The sequence below is a fragment of the Vidua macroura genome, chromosome 10 (genome assembly GCF_024509145.1).
Source record: "Vidua macroura isolate BioBank_ID:100142 chromosome 10, ASM2450914v1, whole genome shotgun sequence".
Lineage (NCBI taxonomy): Eukaryota > Metazoa > Chordata > Aves > Passeriformes > Viduidae > Vidua > Vidua macroura.
The window spans coordinates 4392949-4411002 of NC_071580.1; the positions used below are offsets into that span (position 1 = coordinate 4392949).

General features: G+C 46.3%; 2 protein-coding genes across 3 annotated transcripts; both read right to left on the reverse strand.

Moving 5' to 3' along the window:
* Window positions 1–2120: 2120 nt before the first annotated feature.
* RPL22L1 (ribosomal protein L22 like 1) lies at window positions 2121–4217 on the reverse strand. Of its 2 annotated transcripts, XM_053985974.1 has the most exons (4): window positions 4117–4217; window positions 3766–3858; window positions 3259–3380; window positions 2121–2374 (listed from the first exon to the last, which is right to left on the reverse strand). In XM_053985974.1, the coding sequence occupies exons 1-4, from the start codon at window positions 4123–4125 to the stop codon at window positions 2230–2232; spliced, it is 369 nt and encodes a 122-aa protein (XP_053841949.1). In that variant the 5' UTR covers window positions 4126–4217; the 3' UTR covers window positions 2121–2229. The 2 variants fall into 2 exon arrangements, with proteins under 2 accessions (XP_053841949.1, XP_053841947.1); XM_053985972.1 differs by lacking the exon at window positions 4117–4217 and having other exon boundaries at window positions 3766–3968.
* A 227-nt stretch (window positions 4218–4444) lies between these two features.
* EIF5A2 (eukaryotic translation initiation factor 5A2) lies at window positions 4445–12123 on the reverse strand. The gene is made up of 5 exons (XM_053985971.1): window positions 12058–12123; window positions 11632–11833; window positions 10146–10250; window positions 8518–8649; window positions 4445–8252 (listed from the first exon to the last, which is right to left on the reverse strand). Exons 2-5 carry the CDS (start codon window positions 11794–11796, stop codon window positions 8193–8195), a joined length of 462 nt encoding a protein of 153 aa, XP_053841946.1. The 5' UTR covers window positions 11797–11833; window positions 12058–12123; the 3' UTR covers window positions 4445–8192.
* Window positions 12124–18054: the final 5931 nt, after the last annotated feature.

Genomic DNA, 18054 nt, shown 5'->3' on the forward strand with positions numbered 1-18054 from the left:
GCTTGGGCAGCAACACTAGGACAAAAAATGCCTGGCTGGATCTAAAGGAAAAAATTTAGTATATTTATTCAGTACTAGATCCACAGTTGTTATCAGATTTTTGCTTTTTCGAAGTTTAACATTTTCAAGCACTGGGAAAAGGAATTCCTGCCCTCCATCCTCACTGCAGATGAACTCAGGGAGTAATACAAACCTGCAGGGAGCCCTTTAGTGGTTTTCCTCCAAACCCAGCTCTGAAATAAGTTGCTTTTTCAATCCCAGGCCTCGTTTTCCTCTCACTGGTGACAATCTGTGTCTGCTAGGCTGTACAGCCACACACGTGGCTGCCAGCCTGCTTTGAAAGGAAGGATAACAAGGCAGCGTGATCCCATTAGCTCCGATTTTTGTTGGTGCTTGTTCCATTTAACCACAACAGGTTTGTTGTGTCAGTGTGGTGTAAAGGATATGTTGTCACATAAAAGCACAGCTCTGAAACACCAGCTGGGGCTGGGTTTTGAAATGGAACTGTAAAGTCAGGCCCTCTGCTTAACTTCCTGCAGCAAAGGAAACAGATGAGTTTTAGAAATACTTGCAGCTTTACCATGAAAAACGTGGCTTGTTCAACACAGTATTAATTACTGTAAATGTTTTGTAACAGTATTAGTGATCTTTGGGATTTTCAGAAAAAGAAGAAAAACACCCTTAATTGTTGCTTCACTACTGCTTGGTTTTCCTCCAATGGGAAATTCCAAGGCAGCACTACCCAGTGCCCCAGACTGGGGCAGGAATTGTGCTGTTTTATTTCCACTGAAGCATATAAAGTCCAACACATCCTGTCTTGCAGCCACACACTGCTCCCTTCCTTTTGCTACCTCTGAAGCACCAAAATGAAACCACCAGTGAGGCAGACATGGCACAAGTAGCTGTTACTCCACTGCTGCTTCTCCTCTCTCTGCTCCAGGAACAGCTGCTCAAACACGTTGGAAAATGACAAACAATACCCAAAAGCCTGTAGACAAAATTCATTTCCCTTTCTGTAATTCTCATTTAGATTTAGGTAACAAAAGTATCATGTGACTGTAATGCATTGTTTTGTGCTTTGCCAAGTCTCTTAATTCTGAAAGGTTTGCCAGCAAAAACAATGCTGATATAATTTTAAACAAAAATCATCAGAGATCAAACAATTTAGCAAGCACACTTCAGCCTCAACTACCAGACTTGCTCAAGCACAAAGCTCAGTATCAGAGTCTAGATGTATCCCTGGTTTATGACATTGAACAAATATGGCATTACCTATTCCAGAGTTCACCAGCACATTGGAACCTGAGTAAATATTCTGATTAATCACAAAGAGAGGATACTACATGGCACTGAAAAGCATCTAAATGCAAGTTACTGCAAGTGCAATCTCACACTTTTTTTCATAATGAAACCACAAATCTCTCTTGATATTATATGAAGAACTAGTTCATAATTATGGAGTTATTTCAGTGAAGAACACCCGACTTGTACTAGAGAAATAGCTGTTTTAAAGAAAGAATCCCAGAAGTCTAATGCAAGTACTGTAGAATACACCATAAAAAGAGAAACATCTGCGGAGATTTTATGGGATTCAGGCACTGCCTATATTGAAGGACATCTCAGTCCTTTCTTTAAGATGTTTTAGCTGATTGCTGGTGATCAGGTTTGTCTCCACCTCCTTATTTATCCACCTAATATAAACATAAAAAATCTTTGTTGTCCTCCAGCTTGACTTGTGGTCACACACAGGAATACCACAAGCCATTAGGGAATGAGGTAAATCACAGAGAAAAAAAAATTACCATTTGCAAGCCTATTTTAAGCTAAACTAACTAGAAGTAAACTTGTATTAAATATTTTGCCATTATCTTCACATAAATTCACAGGAGCTGGTACTTTCAGTCACAAGCTCTAGAACTATTTGTACCAATATGAGTAAAAATTGATTTAACTGTCCTATACATGTACTGGGCAAAAGGCTCAGTTTTTTCCTGCTGGGACTTTCACTGGTGCCAACTGAACAGCTGACTCCTGGCAGTGGAAGGAAAACTGCAAATCAAACAATTCCCGTGCTGTTTTCTAACTAGAATTTAAGAAAAATACCAGAAAACCCAACCATGCTCTGTCCAACAGGGTACAAAATCTTTATTCACCAATAAGTTAAAGTGTTCTTATAAATAGATGTTCTAGTCTTTTGTACTCTGCACTGAGCATGAAGCCAAGGCTGGGTCACTCCTCGGACTCCGAGCCCTCCTCATCCTGGCTGATCTGGAAGTAGCGCAGCTCGTACGTCTCCTTGTCGGACGCGACGACGCGCAGCCAGTCCCGCAGGTTGTTCTTCTTGAGGTACTTCTTGGTGAGGTATTTCAGGTACCTGAAAAGCAGGAATTTCACCTTAGAAGCCTTCTCACTGGACACCCCCTGATGCTGTCTGCGCTCTACCCAAGACAATGTCTTGAGCAGGGCAGTACCACAGTAATTATACCCAGAAATAGAAAAATTTCACATATAACAGGCAATAAAAGCACATTTTCACTACAGATATGTACGGATTTATTATTCATTTGTCTCCACAGTAAAATGCCAGTAACCAGAAAGCACTGGTAACTGGTTCTAAACCTTGGTCTAACACAACAGATTCTGCTGCACCTGTATCAGCAAACAAAGGGAAGGATCTGTACCTCCCATCAGTGCACTCAGCTCTTGTTTGTCCTAACAAACTGAACAGTTTAAGGCTTGAAGGGCTTGTTTGCAACAACCCACATCATGCACACATTTGTTATAGTACAACCAATTAAATAATCGAACAGCCACCCACTATATTAATTCAGTGTTATTTTAAAGGTCCATCCTCCACTGATACACTGCTAAGGATCTGTATAAAGTATGTCTATTAATATGCTTAAGTCAACATTAATTAGCAATCAAGCCTTGAGTTTTAAAAAGCGACTTTTAAATATCTGATATAATAAATCTGTTTCAATTACACGTTTCACTAATATTTACAAGTGCTATGAAGGTTAAAACTAACACCTCTCCAAGTATCAGAAGTACACTCATTAGAATTCATTTTGCAGGCAAGAGCTGAATATTAATTTGCATTTACGGGACATGGATTAGTGGCAGATTTAGCAGTGTCAGGTTCATGGCTGGACTTGGTGATTGTAAGGATCTCTCCAAGCCAAATCACTCTGGTTTAATGTTCAACACCCCACAGTTCAAACCCCACAAACGTAACAGAATGACACCCGTGCCAACCTTTTAGAAAACTGCTTCTCAGATGTCACTGTGATCTTGTTCTTCAGACGTTCAATGTGAACGGTGTTGCCCAAGTTTCCAGTTTTCCCATTGACCTTAACCTTCTCCTTTAGGAACTGCTCCTGTTTCAACAGTAAAGAAATAGAACACTAGGGAATGGCACCCTAGGTATGAACTAGGGAAGGGACCCTAGTCAGGAAGCAACATTAAAAACCACCATTTACTTATGTCCTGACAGAAATATTTAGAATGCAAAAATATTTTACAGCACATAATTATAAAAAAAAATCACCCCTGTGCTAAAGCAGAAATTAATTTAAAACAGTTCTATTCACGGACAAGTATGAAGCATGCTATAAAACCGGTTTTTTTTTTTAATAACCGTAGTTTAAAGAACAGCAGATGATTTAACTCATTTAGAATGCAGCTTTTCAACTGTAACTCGGTTACTGCACTAAGGCATTTATTATACTATGCGTCACAAGTATGAGCGAAACCACGACTTACAAAATTCCCGGAATCAAAGATTCCATCTTCCACAGGATGGGTCAGGTCAAGGCAAAACTTCCAGGTTGACTTTTTGGATTTTCGGTCCTTTTGCTGAAACGCCAAAGAGTCCCTGACCATTAACAAACCGCGCCGTAAGAAACTTCCCGACCCGCGGGGGGGAACACGCGCGGCAGCAGGAGCGCCACCCCCCGGCCAGCGCGGCTCACTGCAGCCGAGCCGAGCCGGCCCGGCCGCCTCCCACACGAAACCCTCTCGGGAAAGCCCCGCTGGCACCGGGCGGCCGCCGGCTCCTCACCCGCCCCACGGCTCCCCCGGCCGGCCCCGCTGCCGCCTTCCTCCCGCCCTCACCGGCGCCATGGCGCTCCCGCCGCGCCGCTCCCGCAGAAAGGAAGTGCGCTCTGCCACGCCGCGCTTTTATACCCGCGGTGGTGACGTCACTGCGGCGTCGCGCGGGGCACGCCGGGAGGCGCTTGCGCTCCCGGCAAGATGGCGGCTCGCGTGAAGGAAGCCCGTGTGGCATTGCCCGGCGTTGCTCCCGCGGGAGGGGACGCGGCCGCACGCCTTCCTCTTCCTCCCACACCAACCGCAACCGCCCGTCCCCCACCCCTGGAAGTGGCTGCGAAAGCCCCCTGGCAGCCCCACCGCGCTCCCATCACGGTAACCAGCACCATCTCCCCACAGCACTGACACCTTTATTGTTTCTGGAGCAAAACACACGCACACACACGTACAAATCTTTCCCCTGATCGTTTCCATGGTGTTGAGAACAGTAACAGAGCTTCCCAAACAGACACCGGAGCTGCCGCCGCGCCCGGCTGGGGCCGGTTACAGGGTCGGCTTTGTCCCACGAGGGCTCCGGGAGCAGCAGCAGCGGCCAGGCTTGCTTACAACACACAGCACAGGACAAAAGGGGTTCTGCGATACAGCAAAGCACAGCAAACATTTCCTCGGAGTTCAGCAAACCCAAGTCATTCTCGGATGCCAAATACTGCAGGGCCACGGTGCTGGAGAGCCTCCGACCACCTCGTGCCGAGCCCCCCAGGATCCACACCTTCAGTAACATTCCCAGAGGATACTCGAAATATCCTGAACGAGGTCTCTTTATAGCCTGAAGTTTAGCTCTACTGTAACAAACTATGTTCTAATTACTCAACCGGAAAAAAAAAAAAAAAAAAGTGGGATTTATTGAATTTTGAATTCTGTGAGACTGACCTGCAGTAACCATAAGAGTTAGAACTGTCAACAGACTTGACTTCTTTACAGATTATGTAAAATTATCTGTATTGTGAAACTACAGACAGTGCACCGTTTCTGGGTACACTTCGGATTAGAAAAACCTGCAAGAGAAACAATGAACTTCAGCTTAAAAAAAAACAGCCCTGAGAACATGGCTCAATCAGCAAGAGCCCAGTTGAAAAACCACCATTATAAGCAAAAATTAGAAGGATCTATTGAATTCTCAAAAGTATTACTTGCCAACATATGAGGCAGGAAACACTGCAGTCTTTCCAATTGTGTGAAGTAGTAAGAGAAACTCAATGAACAGGAGCCATAAAAAACTGCATTATTTGGAGTGGAAATACCTCTCACCACCTCCCTGTGTTCACAGGCTTTACTCTAAGCAATTGCCATCAGCTATAAGAAGTTTATGGTTTTGACACAATTTAAGTGTTAAGACAGTAATACAGAACAAATACACCAGTAAGATCTGTTTTAAAGTAAAGCTATGAAAGGAGAACTTCCCTAAGCACTTGGTTATGGATATTAAAAATACACATCTCTATGGACTACTGATCACAAAGTTTGTTGCAACGATTCTGACAGGAAACTGAAGCGTCTTACTTTGGAAAAAAAAAAATGCTTCAAATACATGTTTTCATTTAGAAGCAACTTTTAACCTTACTGAAACTTGGAGATTATGCTTTAAGACATGCTTATGTACCTATGGGAAACTTCATGCATGATGCTCTGCACTTCCACGGTGTCTGAAGTGCTTCACAAAGACAACTAAGTATATAAGAACAAACCTATAATGAAGTACTTAATCATTTAAATCTTGCAGAACTGAAGGTTGCAATAGAAGGACATCTGAAAGAGCCCGAGGAGGGCTCTTCCAGCAAGCTGGAGGTGATGAAACCTCTCTCTTCAGATTGCTGTAGTACCTGAAAACTCCAGTCAGGCCAGGACTCCACTTGCAGAACAGGGCTTAAACCAGCCCTGGTCCCAGAGCTTAGTCCGAGTAGCTGCTCAGATTGTGGGCCAGGGACATCAAGAACCTGTCTTCCAACAAGGTTTTAGAGGACAGACAGGAACCTGAAAATAGACTAAAGCACTACCAGAGCAAGGACAAATTCAACTCTTGTAGTTCTCAAGCATATTGGAAGTATTTGTAATATGGTGCTAGAACTTGCATTAGTTTGACATAGCAACCTGTGACCTCCCATGTGACACCACACAGCTCAGCATCATCAGCAATGGTTACAGTCACCTCCAAAGCCAACAAAGCCTCACTTCCAGGTACCAGATGGATGGAGAGGCAGAAGGGAGCACAGTGCAGACTAGCCTGAACTATTCCTCATCCACTTCAGTTCTGGAAGCATTTCAATCTAGAGCTTCTTTTAAAAGCAGCTTTGGCATTTCAGTCAAGGTGCTATTTATAGAGCTCACCTGCAACATGTTTTGTGCTAGGCAAGAGCATGTGGCAGGTCCTACCTCTGTCAGGTGTCCCAGGTAGCTGTGCTTTATTACCAGAGTGTGTTTATTGCTGTCTTTACCTTCACTGGTACTGCTCTCCCTGGTGTGGGAAGTCTGTGGACAACACATGCTTTTGCCACCTGCCTTACACCTCCAAGGTTTGCTAAGCCCTGCCCCAGTGTGGCCAAGGGCAGCTCAGGACAGTTGCCACGAGCCCTCTGGGGACTAGAGAGTACAAACTATGAAGCTGAAAACATTTTAAGCAGTTAAGAGCAGCATGGAGTCCAACCCTGGCTGCCAAGTAGTGTGAATTGTGCGTGCTGTCCGGGGCAGCTCCGTGTCATCCTCCATCAGCCACTGAGCATTAAGGCAAGTTCATGAAACAATTTATCAGCTGTGAAGAGAGGCCTGAGCCATGGACTAAGGAAGTTTCCCCACTCATGAAGAGTCACCAAGTTTTGGAATTCAAGTTGAACACCTTAGACAGGAGCAGGCTAGTTATCCTTCCGTAACTATTGCTGTGAAGCCTTGTTAAGCCACTAAATAGTTAGAGGCATGCATGCATGTTGCTATGACTCAGAACTCCCCAGGACAGGAGCCAGATTCCCCAACTAGGTAGCAAGTTATTTACTTTTATAGTGAAGCCATGGTTGTTCGGTATCGTCTGTCAAGTTTATGTTTTGAAAATACAATAGTTTTATTAAAAAAAAAAAAAAAAAGAGAATCACATGCATTTAGTTTAGGCTCAATGCTACAGTTTGTCCCACTTTATGAAAAACGTGTGGTCCCTGTGCTACAAAAATATGGTCTGAACCTGAAGGTTAAAACCTAAAGCTGGAAGCACTGCAACAGATTCCCATGGAGTTTGTCACCCTTTTATAGTTTAAGATAAATATAATAAAGGAAAGCAATTGAACTGCATTTTTCTATTTTATTTTTCAAGTCTGACAAAGGCCTCGAGTGAAAGTCTATAGCTTTAACATCCATTCTCACCTTTGTGTCCCCTTGACCTATCTATGTCTTATCTACTCAATATTCCAATGGCCTGCCTAAACCACAGGTAGGCTTTTTTTTTTAAACCATTTTATCGTTACAATAAGCCAACAAGTTGGCAAAGAAGAAAACAGAGGTAATACAGTTTAGTTGCACATGGCCACTGGGGCTTGGTCAAGCCAGCTGGCATTTCTGATCACTTGAGTTTCTTGGTCTAAAAGTTGTGATTGGCACCTACAGTTCTGCAAGAGTCCCAATCCACAAAGTACTTAAGCTTTAAAAAAAGGAAAAAAAAAAGCTACTTTTATTGTCAGTTCTACCTAAAGATGTCAAGAAAAATACTATTTGTGCTCTAGGTCACTTTATAATCCTAGATACCTACCAGCTTATCTAAAAGCCCCTGAATACTGTATTTTGTCTGTTCATACAGACAAACACTGTTTTGCTCAAGCAAATAAAAATATATCCACTAGTAACACCTGATTGGTTTCTTAGATCCATAGCTGAAACCCACAGGAATGTTAAAATAGTTACAATTAAGGAATTAAAATCTCAGTGATTTTGAAAACTGCCAGTTAGCCTGCAACACTAATCCAGAATCCAGCACTGCTTTTTAACAATTCAAAAAGGAAATGAGGTTGCTTGTGAAGGCCAGAGCTTTGGTGACAATAAGGACCAAATTTATAGATCTGTGGTTTGTCCAGACCTGAGCAGTTGCCCGAGCCTGGCGATCTTCTTTACTTGCAAGGCTTTATGGCTACAGCACATTCTTCATTCATTGCACTTATGACAGATATCTGGAAGAGAAGACACAGAGGTGAGCTCCAGCCCAGGCCACAGGAAGTGCTCCTAGAAGTTACAAACTTTCACATTTTCATATCTATCCCATCTCCTTTGAGTGCTCCAGTCCAAATGTCCTCCTGCATCTCAAAGGACCAATCCCCACCCCTCAAGCCCACCCTTCACAAATAGACACAAGTGGTCAATATCAGAGTAAGACTTCTTCACTGTACCATCAAGTGGGATTAACCACAACAGTTCTTGTCTGCCCTCCCCGCTTACCTGCACATCTTCATTGGCATTGAATTTTCCTTCTATTTCTTTGCCAAGATCCCCTTCTGGCAACTTTAGATCCTCACGAACTTCACCACTTTCTGTCAGCAGGGAGAGATACCCATCCTGAATGCCTATCAGCTGCAAAGAGAGGTTCATTTTCAGAAGTTTAACATCAGCAGTCACCAGCAGGCACCAGCTTAATGTAAGCAGAAGGCAGTGAACTCCACCTGTTACAATAATTCTTTAGTACTCTGTAACAGTTAAAAACCTTACTTAAATCCATTTATAACACAAGTTCAGTGGGCTGAGAGTTAGGGCAACTGTAGCAAAAGGCATTCTGCTATCAAGAACCAACAGAATTCTGCTGGTTACTTCCTAGTAGGTGAGACACTAGAAACCCCATCTGTGTGATTTAGGAAATGTACTGCTTCCAGGTCAGTGGTTCAGCTTTCTTCATCACTGAATTAGAAACAATAACTGGAATGGTATTCACTCAACAGCACTGCTTGTATAAAGTGTACAAAACACACAACAGTGTAACTATACACTTCTCTACCTCCATCTCTACAGTGAAATACTATCATTTACCTTAAACACTAATAAATTAGGGAACATGCACCAAGCCCTGGACCACTTTTATAATGCTGTTTTCAGCCTAACCAAAAAGCCTGGGTATTTTGACAGAGGAGGTTGGGGAATTTGGAACACATAACAGTAAATCCAAAAAATTAGAATCCCAGAACAATAGAGAAAGACCACAAAGATAACACTAAGAATTTCTTGGAAGGTCTGAACCCTAAGACAGGCTGGTCACACTTTATTTAGCTATCCTGAAGACACTAAAGACTGTTTGTTAAAACACTGAATTTGGCCTTTGTCAAGCAATTGCAGCTTTCCAGATTATGGGGATGTGTCAGCTCCTGACCAGAACTATCCCCAATGCAATGAGAACACAGCAAATGTTTTACAACTCAAGCTGAACTGTGCTTTTAAAAGCTCACCAACCATATCACAGAAGGCTTTACAGAAGTTGCTCCCTTCATACATGTATTTCAGTGCAGAGTTCAGGAACTTCAAAACTATTTGGTATCACCCAAAGTCACTTTCCCCATAAGGAGCAGAAACTCTAGCAAGTTAAAATTCACATCAGATGCCATTTAGGACTGTTTTGGGGATTCATCTACCCCATGTAAGAGTTAAACTATAAATGACAATTTATACTTTGATTCAAATTTAGTTATGTGAGATCTTGGTTCTCCTTTAAATAATATTAACTTATTAGCAGGGAAAACCTCTCTCCATATTCAAAAGGATCCCAGTACCACAAAGAATCCAGAAGTGGCCTTATAACAATAGCCAGAAAAAGCACGGTATGAATTATGTCTATTAACTGTCATGCTTAAAGACTGCTACTCTGACCTGAGGTTGTTTATACACTAAGGAGCTCTCTCTTCATCAGTGAGTTTCGACAGTTTTAGCAATTCAATAAATGCCATGAGTTCACCTATGTCATGTCTAGACAGGCAAGGCCCATTAATTCTGACAACAGTACTTTACTGAGAGGCAAATTTGGGGATGATGAGAGTTTGTGTGTGGTACTAAGAGTATAAAGCCTCCTGTGACTCTTAACTCACCTGGTAATCATTCCTCTTGATATTTGGGACATCCATGTTATGAGTTGATGGGCAAATATCTTCATATTTTTTACCAGTGAAGATATCAATACCAACCAAATGGACCTGTAAGAGTAGAAAAATAGCTTCAGTTACTGTTGGTCCTAGAGAAGCAAGATGTTATTGCTATAAGTATTGCTGGTTCCCCTCAGTTTCCTATGAGATCATGTGCAATCCCAGATTGTGCCTCAACCCTTTGCTTATGGTATGAAAACATCCCTCACATCGAGAGAGGGCCTCTTGCTCCCTTCCACAGCACACTACAAAAACCCTATATGAGAGCAAGACCAGCCACTGTTATCTTCCACTGCCTTCTGTACATTTACAGCAGCAAGCTAAGAGTTCACAGTGGTTAAGAACGTGTTTATTTTAAGATCTAGCTGTTCTAAGAAACAAGCAGTTAAGGGAAAATGGGTGGTCATGCACAGAGATCACAACAGCTCCCACCTCCCTTTATGCCAGCTGCACTGCTTGCTGAAGCTAGAGCTTAGATGACCAGTTCAACCAGCTCTTTTCACGTCCTTTCCCTCTGACAGCTGTTTCTGTATTCAAGAAATGTGGATCTGTCTATTAAAACAAGCCATAAATAAAAGGGGAAGGAGAAAGGAGAAGACTAGGAGGAGCTTGGTCAACTCTAGCTTGGACAAACCCAAATACTCTACTCCCCTACACATATCACACAAGGTTGTGGAAACTTACGAATCTCTCTGTGCTTGTAACAGATCTGTCTCTAAACTTTGATACACCCACTCTAAAGTGTGGCTGAATGAATGAATGAAGGCGGATTTCAGCCTTGCTCCAAGCTCTGGACAGCTGCATGAGCCCACTGCTTGGGCAGCAGGGCTGCAGCCCCAGACAGCGGCTGAGGACGGCCCTGCTGGGACACGGGCACTCCTCCCTCAGTGCTGGAACAAGGAAAGAAGCTGCGAGGCAAAGGCGGCAGAACAGGGCCAGAGCAGGCCCACAGAGTAACGCGTGTCGGCCGAGCTCTGGATTATGTAACACAGCACGGGCACTCCTGCTCTAACACTGCAATAATGAAAGTCTGCCGGCACGGGCAGACACAGAAGTGCTCTGGTGGGTAGCGACAGCACAACCCAACCACGCCCTAGTGATTTCATCAGCCCCCCTTCCAGAACTCGCTCTACCCCCACTACAGAAACTGATGATGTCACTAAGAACGTTAAAACTTTTTTTTTTTTTAAGCGTTAACGAGTTAAAGTTGGGAGAAAAAACTAAACACCCCCCCCACCCCCCAATCCTCAATCCTTCCTGCTTTAGGACTGAAACCCCTTGAGCCAGCTCAGGAGTGATGAGACACCGCTGCGAGAAAGGCAAAGGCGGGACACAGAGCCAAATGAAACGCTACACCCTTCCCTGTCGGCCGGCCGGGAGCCGCAGGAGCGCACACTGCGGGCTGCGCGGCAGCCGGGCCGGCAGCGCTCACCTTGGCGTGGCCGTGCTTGCCCGTCTTGGAGGTGGACATCTCCACGATCTTGCAGGGGCGCCCCTTGAGCACCACGAAGCCGTTCTTGCGCAGCGCCGAGCACTGCATGGGGTAGGTGGAGGAGGCGCCGGCATCGCCCGTGGTGAAGTCGAGCTCGTCGGCCATGGCGGTGCGAGGGGGAGGACTGGCGGCGGGGGGGGGGCTGCGCGACAACGAGAGAGGGTCGGCTCGGAGCGCCGGCGGCGGGAAGGGGAGAGGGGGACGGACACGGACCCAACCACGCACCGCGGGGAGCGCGGGCCGGGCTCCCCCGCCCCGCACACGTGCGCGGCGGGCGGGACCCGCCACGTGCCGCGGGCCCCCGGCCTCCCGCCCCCGGGCCTGCTTCGCCCCCCCCTCCCTTCCCGTCCCCGCGGCCCCCGTTACCTTGCGAGGAGGATCGGGGGGTGCCGGGGGTCGCGGCGGTCCCGGGGGAGCGGGGCGGGAGCGGCGGGCGCGGCGCACTCGCGCCCGACACCACTGCGGCGGCCGGCGGGAAGGGGCGGCGCGGGCAGCGCGCGCACGGTCCGGCCCCGCCCCGCCACTTCCGCCGCCGCTGATTGGCCCGCGGCGATTCCGCGGGGTGGAGGGGAGGGGGGGAGGGCGTGGCCTTCCGGCCCCTCTCCCCCGAACCACGTGCCGGCGGCGCTTCCCGCGCCCGCCCACTCGCGCGCGATGGCCACGCCCCCTCAGGGCGCCGCGGCGGCGCCTCCCGTCGGCCGCCAGGCGGCGCCGCGCGCCGCCGCCTCCCCGCGGCCCGCGCGCCGCGCCGCCATCTTGGGCGGCTGAGGGCTGCGCGGGTGCGGCGGTGGGAGTTAGAGGAACGTGTGGGGGGGGAATGTGTGTCCCCAAAATGTCCCCAAAGCCGAGTGAGCCGTGTGTGACTGTGCACACAGAACTCCTTTGTCTGCCTCGCGTGCCCCCACTTAATCAGAAAGGAGCGTTTTGAAAGCATTATAATCAGCCTAAAGGGACGGAGAAAGCTGAGATCCTTACCGAGGGCTTCTGTTTGATATTTTAGTAATGGTGGAATTATTAGTACTGGAATACTGTGGCCAGCTCTGCGGTCCCCACCATAAGAAACAAATGGATCTGTTGAAGCAGATCCAGGGGAGGACCATGAAGATGATGCTCTGTAAAGAAAGAGTTGGGGTTGTTCAGCCTGGGGAAGAGAAGGTTCCAGGGAGACCTTGTTGCAGTTTTTCCATGTATAAAGGAGGATTACGTGTAAGATAGAAACTTTTTACCAGGGCCTATAGTGACAGGACAAGAGCCAATGGTTCCAAGCTGAAAAGAGGGAAGGTTTGGAAAAACCATATTCAGAAAAACTGTGGATATCCCATCCTTGGAAGTGTTCCAGGCCAGAGTGGATGGGGTTTAGAGCAATCTGATCTAGTGAAAGATGTCTGCACTCATGGTAGGGGTTTGGAATAGCTATTCTTTAAAGAGATTTTCCAATCCAAAGTGTTCTAAACTATGACCCAGCCCTCATCCTGTCCAACAGCCATTCCCTGCGCTGCCTCAGGAGAGGTCTGTGGCCAGGGAAGCCTGATCAGGGGGTCCTGAGGCCAAAGGACTGTTTTTACTAAATCTCTCCTAATCAGATGTCATAATACTTCGAGCTGTTTGAACAAATTCACCAGGAGCTTTCCTGTGAGCTGCTGGCAGATGAGCCCCAGCTCTGTAGGGTGCCCTGCAGATCGCCTACAAATACAACAAAACCAGGAAAATGCAGGAATTCAGTGGCAGCAGTGGCAGCACCTGCCTCAGCCAATACCACCACAGGCTGCTGTGTGCTGTCCTACATTTTTTTTGCCCTGAGACCCTGACTTTGTCATCTGTGCTCTAATGGGGTAGCTACACAAGTCACTTTTAACATCACATTTTTAAATGGGTCACCATGAGATGTTTTATTTAATCTGTGTTAATTTTTGTGATTTGTTTGCCTGTGGTCCTGCTCTTGGTTACACACTCCAAGTTGTACAGCCAAGGGGTTACGTTTGGCTCTCATTTACATGGGGCCACTCATCCTCTCTCTCCTTTACTTGGGCTTTCCCTGGATGCTGCCTCACCCAGCCTGCTCTGGAGATGATACCCTTTATCCTGCCCGTTTTGCTGCTGTCTCGGTTGATAAGCAGAATCTGGGGCATCCTGCTAAGTGTTTTAACATGTGCAGTGTGTGTTTGTTTACCTGCAAGTGTGCGACCAGTTGCACATGCTCTAGTGCTTTTTATCTTCTAAAAAAACACTTTGTGAGAAAACTACCAACTGTTCTGAACCCAAACTGCAGCAGCCTGGGGCTAAGCACTACTGATGACATTTTTTTTTCCTCAAGTATCAGTTGATAAATTTGGCTGGTTTTCCACAATTAACAGATTCATTTTGAATTACTTGAGAGATCTTCTGGGCTAAATCAAGTCTTTTTACTGAAGAGCGCTGTAGAGGATATTGATTTTTTCAGACCCAAAACAAATATTCCAAGACAGCCTTTATTTGGCATTCAATAAAAAACATTGGAAATCCAATCCATCAGTTATTGCCTGCAGGCATCATTCCTTTGTCTAGATCAACATTAATTTTCTAAAGTGCAGTTCTTGATAATATTAATGTGATTATCCCACTTTTCTATACAAGAACAGCAATTTGATTCAAAACATATTTGTAAATAAAATACCTTATCCTTTCACCTTTAAAGGTGGTTTTTTTTCCAGTACTGCACAACTGGATCACACACCTTTTCTCTCAAGTAGGGTCAGAATGTTAACACATTTTTCTTCTCCTATCTGTGTCTTTAAGAAGTGAAGAGGGACTAGAAAACTTTAGGAAGATTTAAACTTAGTGAGTTGTGTCTGTTCTCAGTTATGTCCTGGAGAAGTGTCTGATGCCCTAAAGCGCCTCATCAAAGCCCAGCCTTGAGAATATGCATTTCAGCCAGTGCTGGGGTAAACATCCCACCTTGTTTCCAGAAACATCTCACCTGTTTCCAGCCGGCCCATGAGAGGCAGGAGGTGGTGTTTACACCCCTGGGCTGTGGGGTCAGGTCACACGATTAGAAATACCAGGTCATGAGCGGAGTGGTGTAAACAGCCCTGTTCCAACCTGAGCAATGTCTCTGTTTCAGCTGCTGAAATGACTTTCCTGGGATCCCACCGTGTCCTCACTGTTGGGGTGAGGCTTCACACTGGCTTGTGGGCACAGCCTTGAGCAGGAGGACCTGAGAGAAGCTGTGGATCAGCGATCCCCCTCCACAGGACAGTGCCACGCTCAGCAGGCCCTCAGAGCTCCTAGGAACAGTGTGTCTGTGTTGCAGGAATGGGGCCAGGGACCCTCTGTAGTGACCTTGCCACAGGCACCCACTCTGCTCCGGGCACTGCTTTAGTCCTGCCGTTCACCAGCTGCTTCCTGTGCCGAGCCCATGTTGGAATGCCCAGAAAATCACCCTGGGCACACTCAGGGGATCAGAGGCAAGCGGTGACAGTGCGGTGACACTGTGAGCTAGCAGGAACCACTGTAATTGTAACTTCCCCACGGGGAAGAAGGAAAGCACAAAGTAACTCCAGCTGTTCCCTCCTCCTGGGGCTGCAGCAGTGCTGGAGCAGTGATATTCCACCCTGACTTGCAGGGTCCTGAAGTTTATCAGAGTCACAGAACCACTCTCCTGAACAGAGTGCAGGGAGGCAAAACGCAGGACACTCCCCAAGCCTCGGGTCTGCACTTGTATCTACAGCCTGTAAAATTTAAGGACTGCTGATCTGCAGCCAGGATTTATTGCCCCAGTGCTGGGGAGGAGACTCCTTCCCTTTCAGCACAGCTTACTCAGGCTGTGCCTCTGGGTGAAATTTGCCAGTGTTGCTTCAGGATTTCGTGAAATACTTGAACACACTCAGTTACCTTAAATTTAATCTGATGCTTACACATTCTGCTGGATCCCGACCTGATATCCTACCTTGAAATTCCTCAGTTCCCATAGATTTCCGGTGAAAGATAAGGACATTGAACACCTCAGAAAATTCATCATACCTCAAAGACTTTGTCCCTGCATAAGTAGTACTTGGGTTAGCTTCATCATTATCAGCTGTTTGACTCCAGAGATAGAGGGTAGTGCTTCTCAGTGATGAAAAACAAGTTGAAATGAGGCAGAAAAACCTGTGATAAATTAGTGTGGAGAGCGTTAATGGGGCCAAATGTCCTAAGTTTATTGAATTAGGGAAGTCAAACTAATTTTAAAATTAAACCTAGAGAGTGGGAGACTAGATACCGTTGGCACAACAGAAAAGTCCTAATGGCTGTTGTCTCAGCACATTAGGAAAACACTGTCAAAGCTCTTGCTGACAAGATGCTTTCTCAGGGATTATTAATTATATTGCATTATTAGCCAGGCATGGTATGAGAACATATTTAGCATGTTACTAAAATGCAACGACCATTTAGCTAATAAGTTTGACTTGGTCTTTTAAATTTTCTTAATGATTAGCAACTTAGTAAAACTGTAAAGGCGAGAGATAAAAATAATGATTCAACGAGCTGTGTCTCAAGAACAAGTTTTAACTGGAACTTGGATGTAGCAAGGACAGATAAAGTGTACAGTCCTAATTATCAGCCTGATGGGACGAGACAAAAGTAAACATATCGTCAGATTTAACTAACTCTAATGACCCCATCCTGTGCTGGCATATGGTTAAAGTGCTCTTGTGACAGTAAAGCCCAGCTTGATCCTTCACTGCAGCCATGGGGAGGACAAAGGGCCAGCAATGCCTTACTCTGTCCCAGGCTGAAAGGATTAAACTCCCTTACCTTCCACATGGCAGCTGCTGCAAGGAAACATAGCCTGACACTCCATTTTCCACAGGTGCCTCTGAACCCCCAGGCAGCTCTTCTGGGAAGTTCAGTGTTGTAGCTGTGGGCAATGTTAATACTGTGGGCTTTGTTAAACTGATTTATGTGTTGCACTACAGTAACTGAACTGGGCTTTCTATTGTCATTCACCAGTGACACAGGAAAGCCAGGACTGACTGCTCAATGTTGATCAATAAGGCCCCTCACTGCTGAGCTGCTGGCAGAGTCACTGATGCCCCCCAGACAATAGGACAAAGCTTAGCAGAATTTTAGGAAATAAATTTGTACCCCCTGTATGACCACAGGGAACCCAGCTTGACTGGGCCCTCAGAGCAGTGGCAAATCTGCTTTGAACCTCACTTCTCCCCAAATGTTCCTCCTGCCTCTCAAGCCTACAGAGGTCCCAGCACCAGGTTTTAGGCTGCACCAGCACCATGCAAGCAGAGGTGCTTCACAGTGGGGTGAACTGGGCAGTGTGGACAGCTGGGGCCAGACGCTGGCATCCCTCCCATCAGGGTTCATCCCGGCCAAAGCCAGCTGCCACCAGCTCCAGGGCTACCTCCAACCCCAAGTCTCACCTCCGGACCACCTGTTTCAAAGGGATTTAGCTGAGGGCTTGCACAGCTTTTACCACCTGTGGAGCAAATGTGTCCTGCTAGGGAAATAGCTCCCATCTGGCATTGGATGTATGTCTGAGATGTGCAGGGGGGGGAAACAGCAGCGCAAGCCATCCCATGCCATAGATGTTGTTCATCTTTTATCTAACAGACCTAGATAACAATGCTGATAGCAAGAATCCTCTTTTTTTCTCCTTTTTGTACATTCAGATAATCCATTATATTTAACTTACAGTACACATAGCCAGTGGAGTGGTTCTGAGCCTGCTGTGGCCGTTGGCCTCACCTGGGGGGACCTGTGTGCAGCTGGACAGCTCAACACAGACCTGTGCCCCAGCTCTGCTGTTCTCTTCCCATCCCTAGCCTGGGATCTGGTTCCAGCAGCCCTGCGTGCCCCGTGTCAGACCTGGGTCACCCACCACTGCAGCACATGACAGCGCTGACCCAGTTCTCCTCTAGTTAAATCCCAGCAGTCACTCCAGCAAAGCCTGTGGTGCAATCTTACTGCTCCAGTGCACACACCAGGGGCAGGCATTTCTGCCAGTGGACCTTGTGGCTGCACTTCCCATCACTTGGAAGTGACCAGAGTGTGCTGTAGGATCTTAATACCAAGACAGTAAAGTCTGCACAGGAAAAAAGTTCAGGCACATAGAAAGGAGCATGAACCTCCCCTAAAACCAAACCCATAGCAGCAATGTGATCCTCCTCAGCCCATCTGTTTTGTGCCTTTCATTATGCTCAATCCTGTGTTACATTTTGGCCACTGCTTCACCAACAGCCATGGTGAGCACACAGTGACCAAGTAATGCTGGTGTTTCACCTCTAAATAAATAATGGGTTTCTACCCTGAGAAAGTTGCTAAAAACTAATCTGGTATCACAACAAGGGACATGGAAATCTTAAGCAGAGAGCAGGCTTTTACGATGGTTCC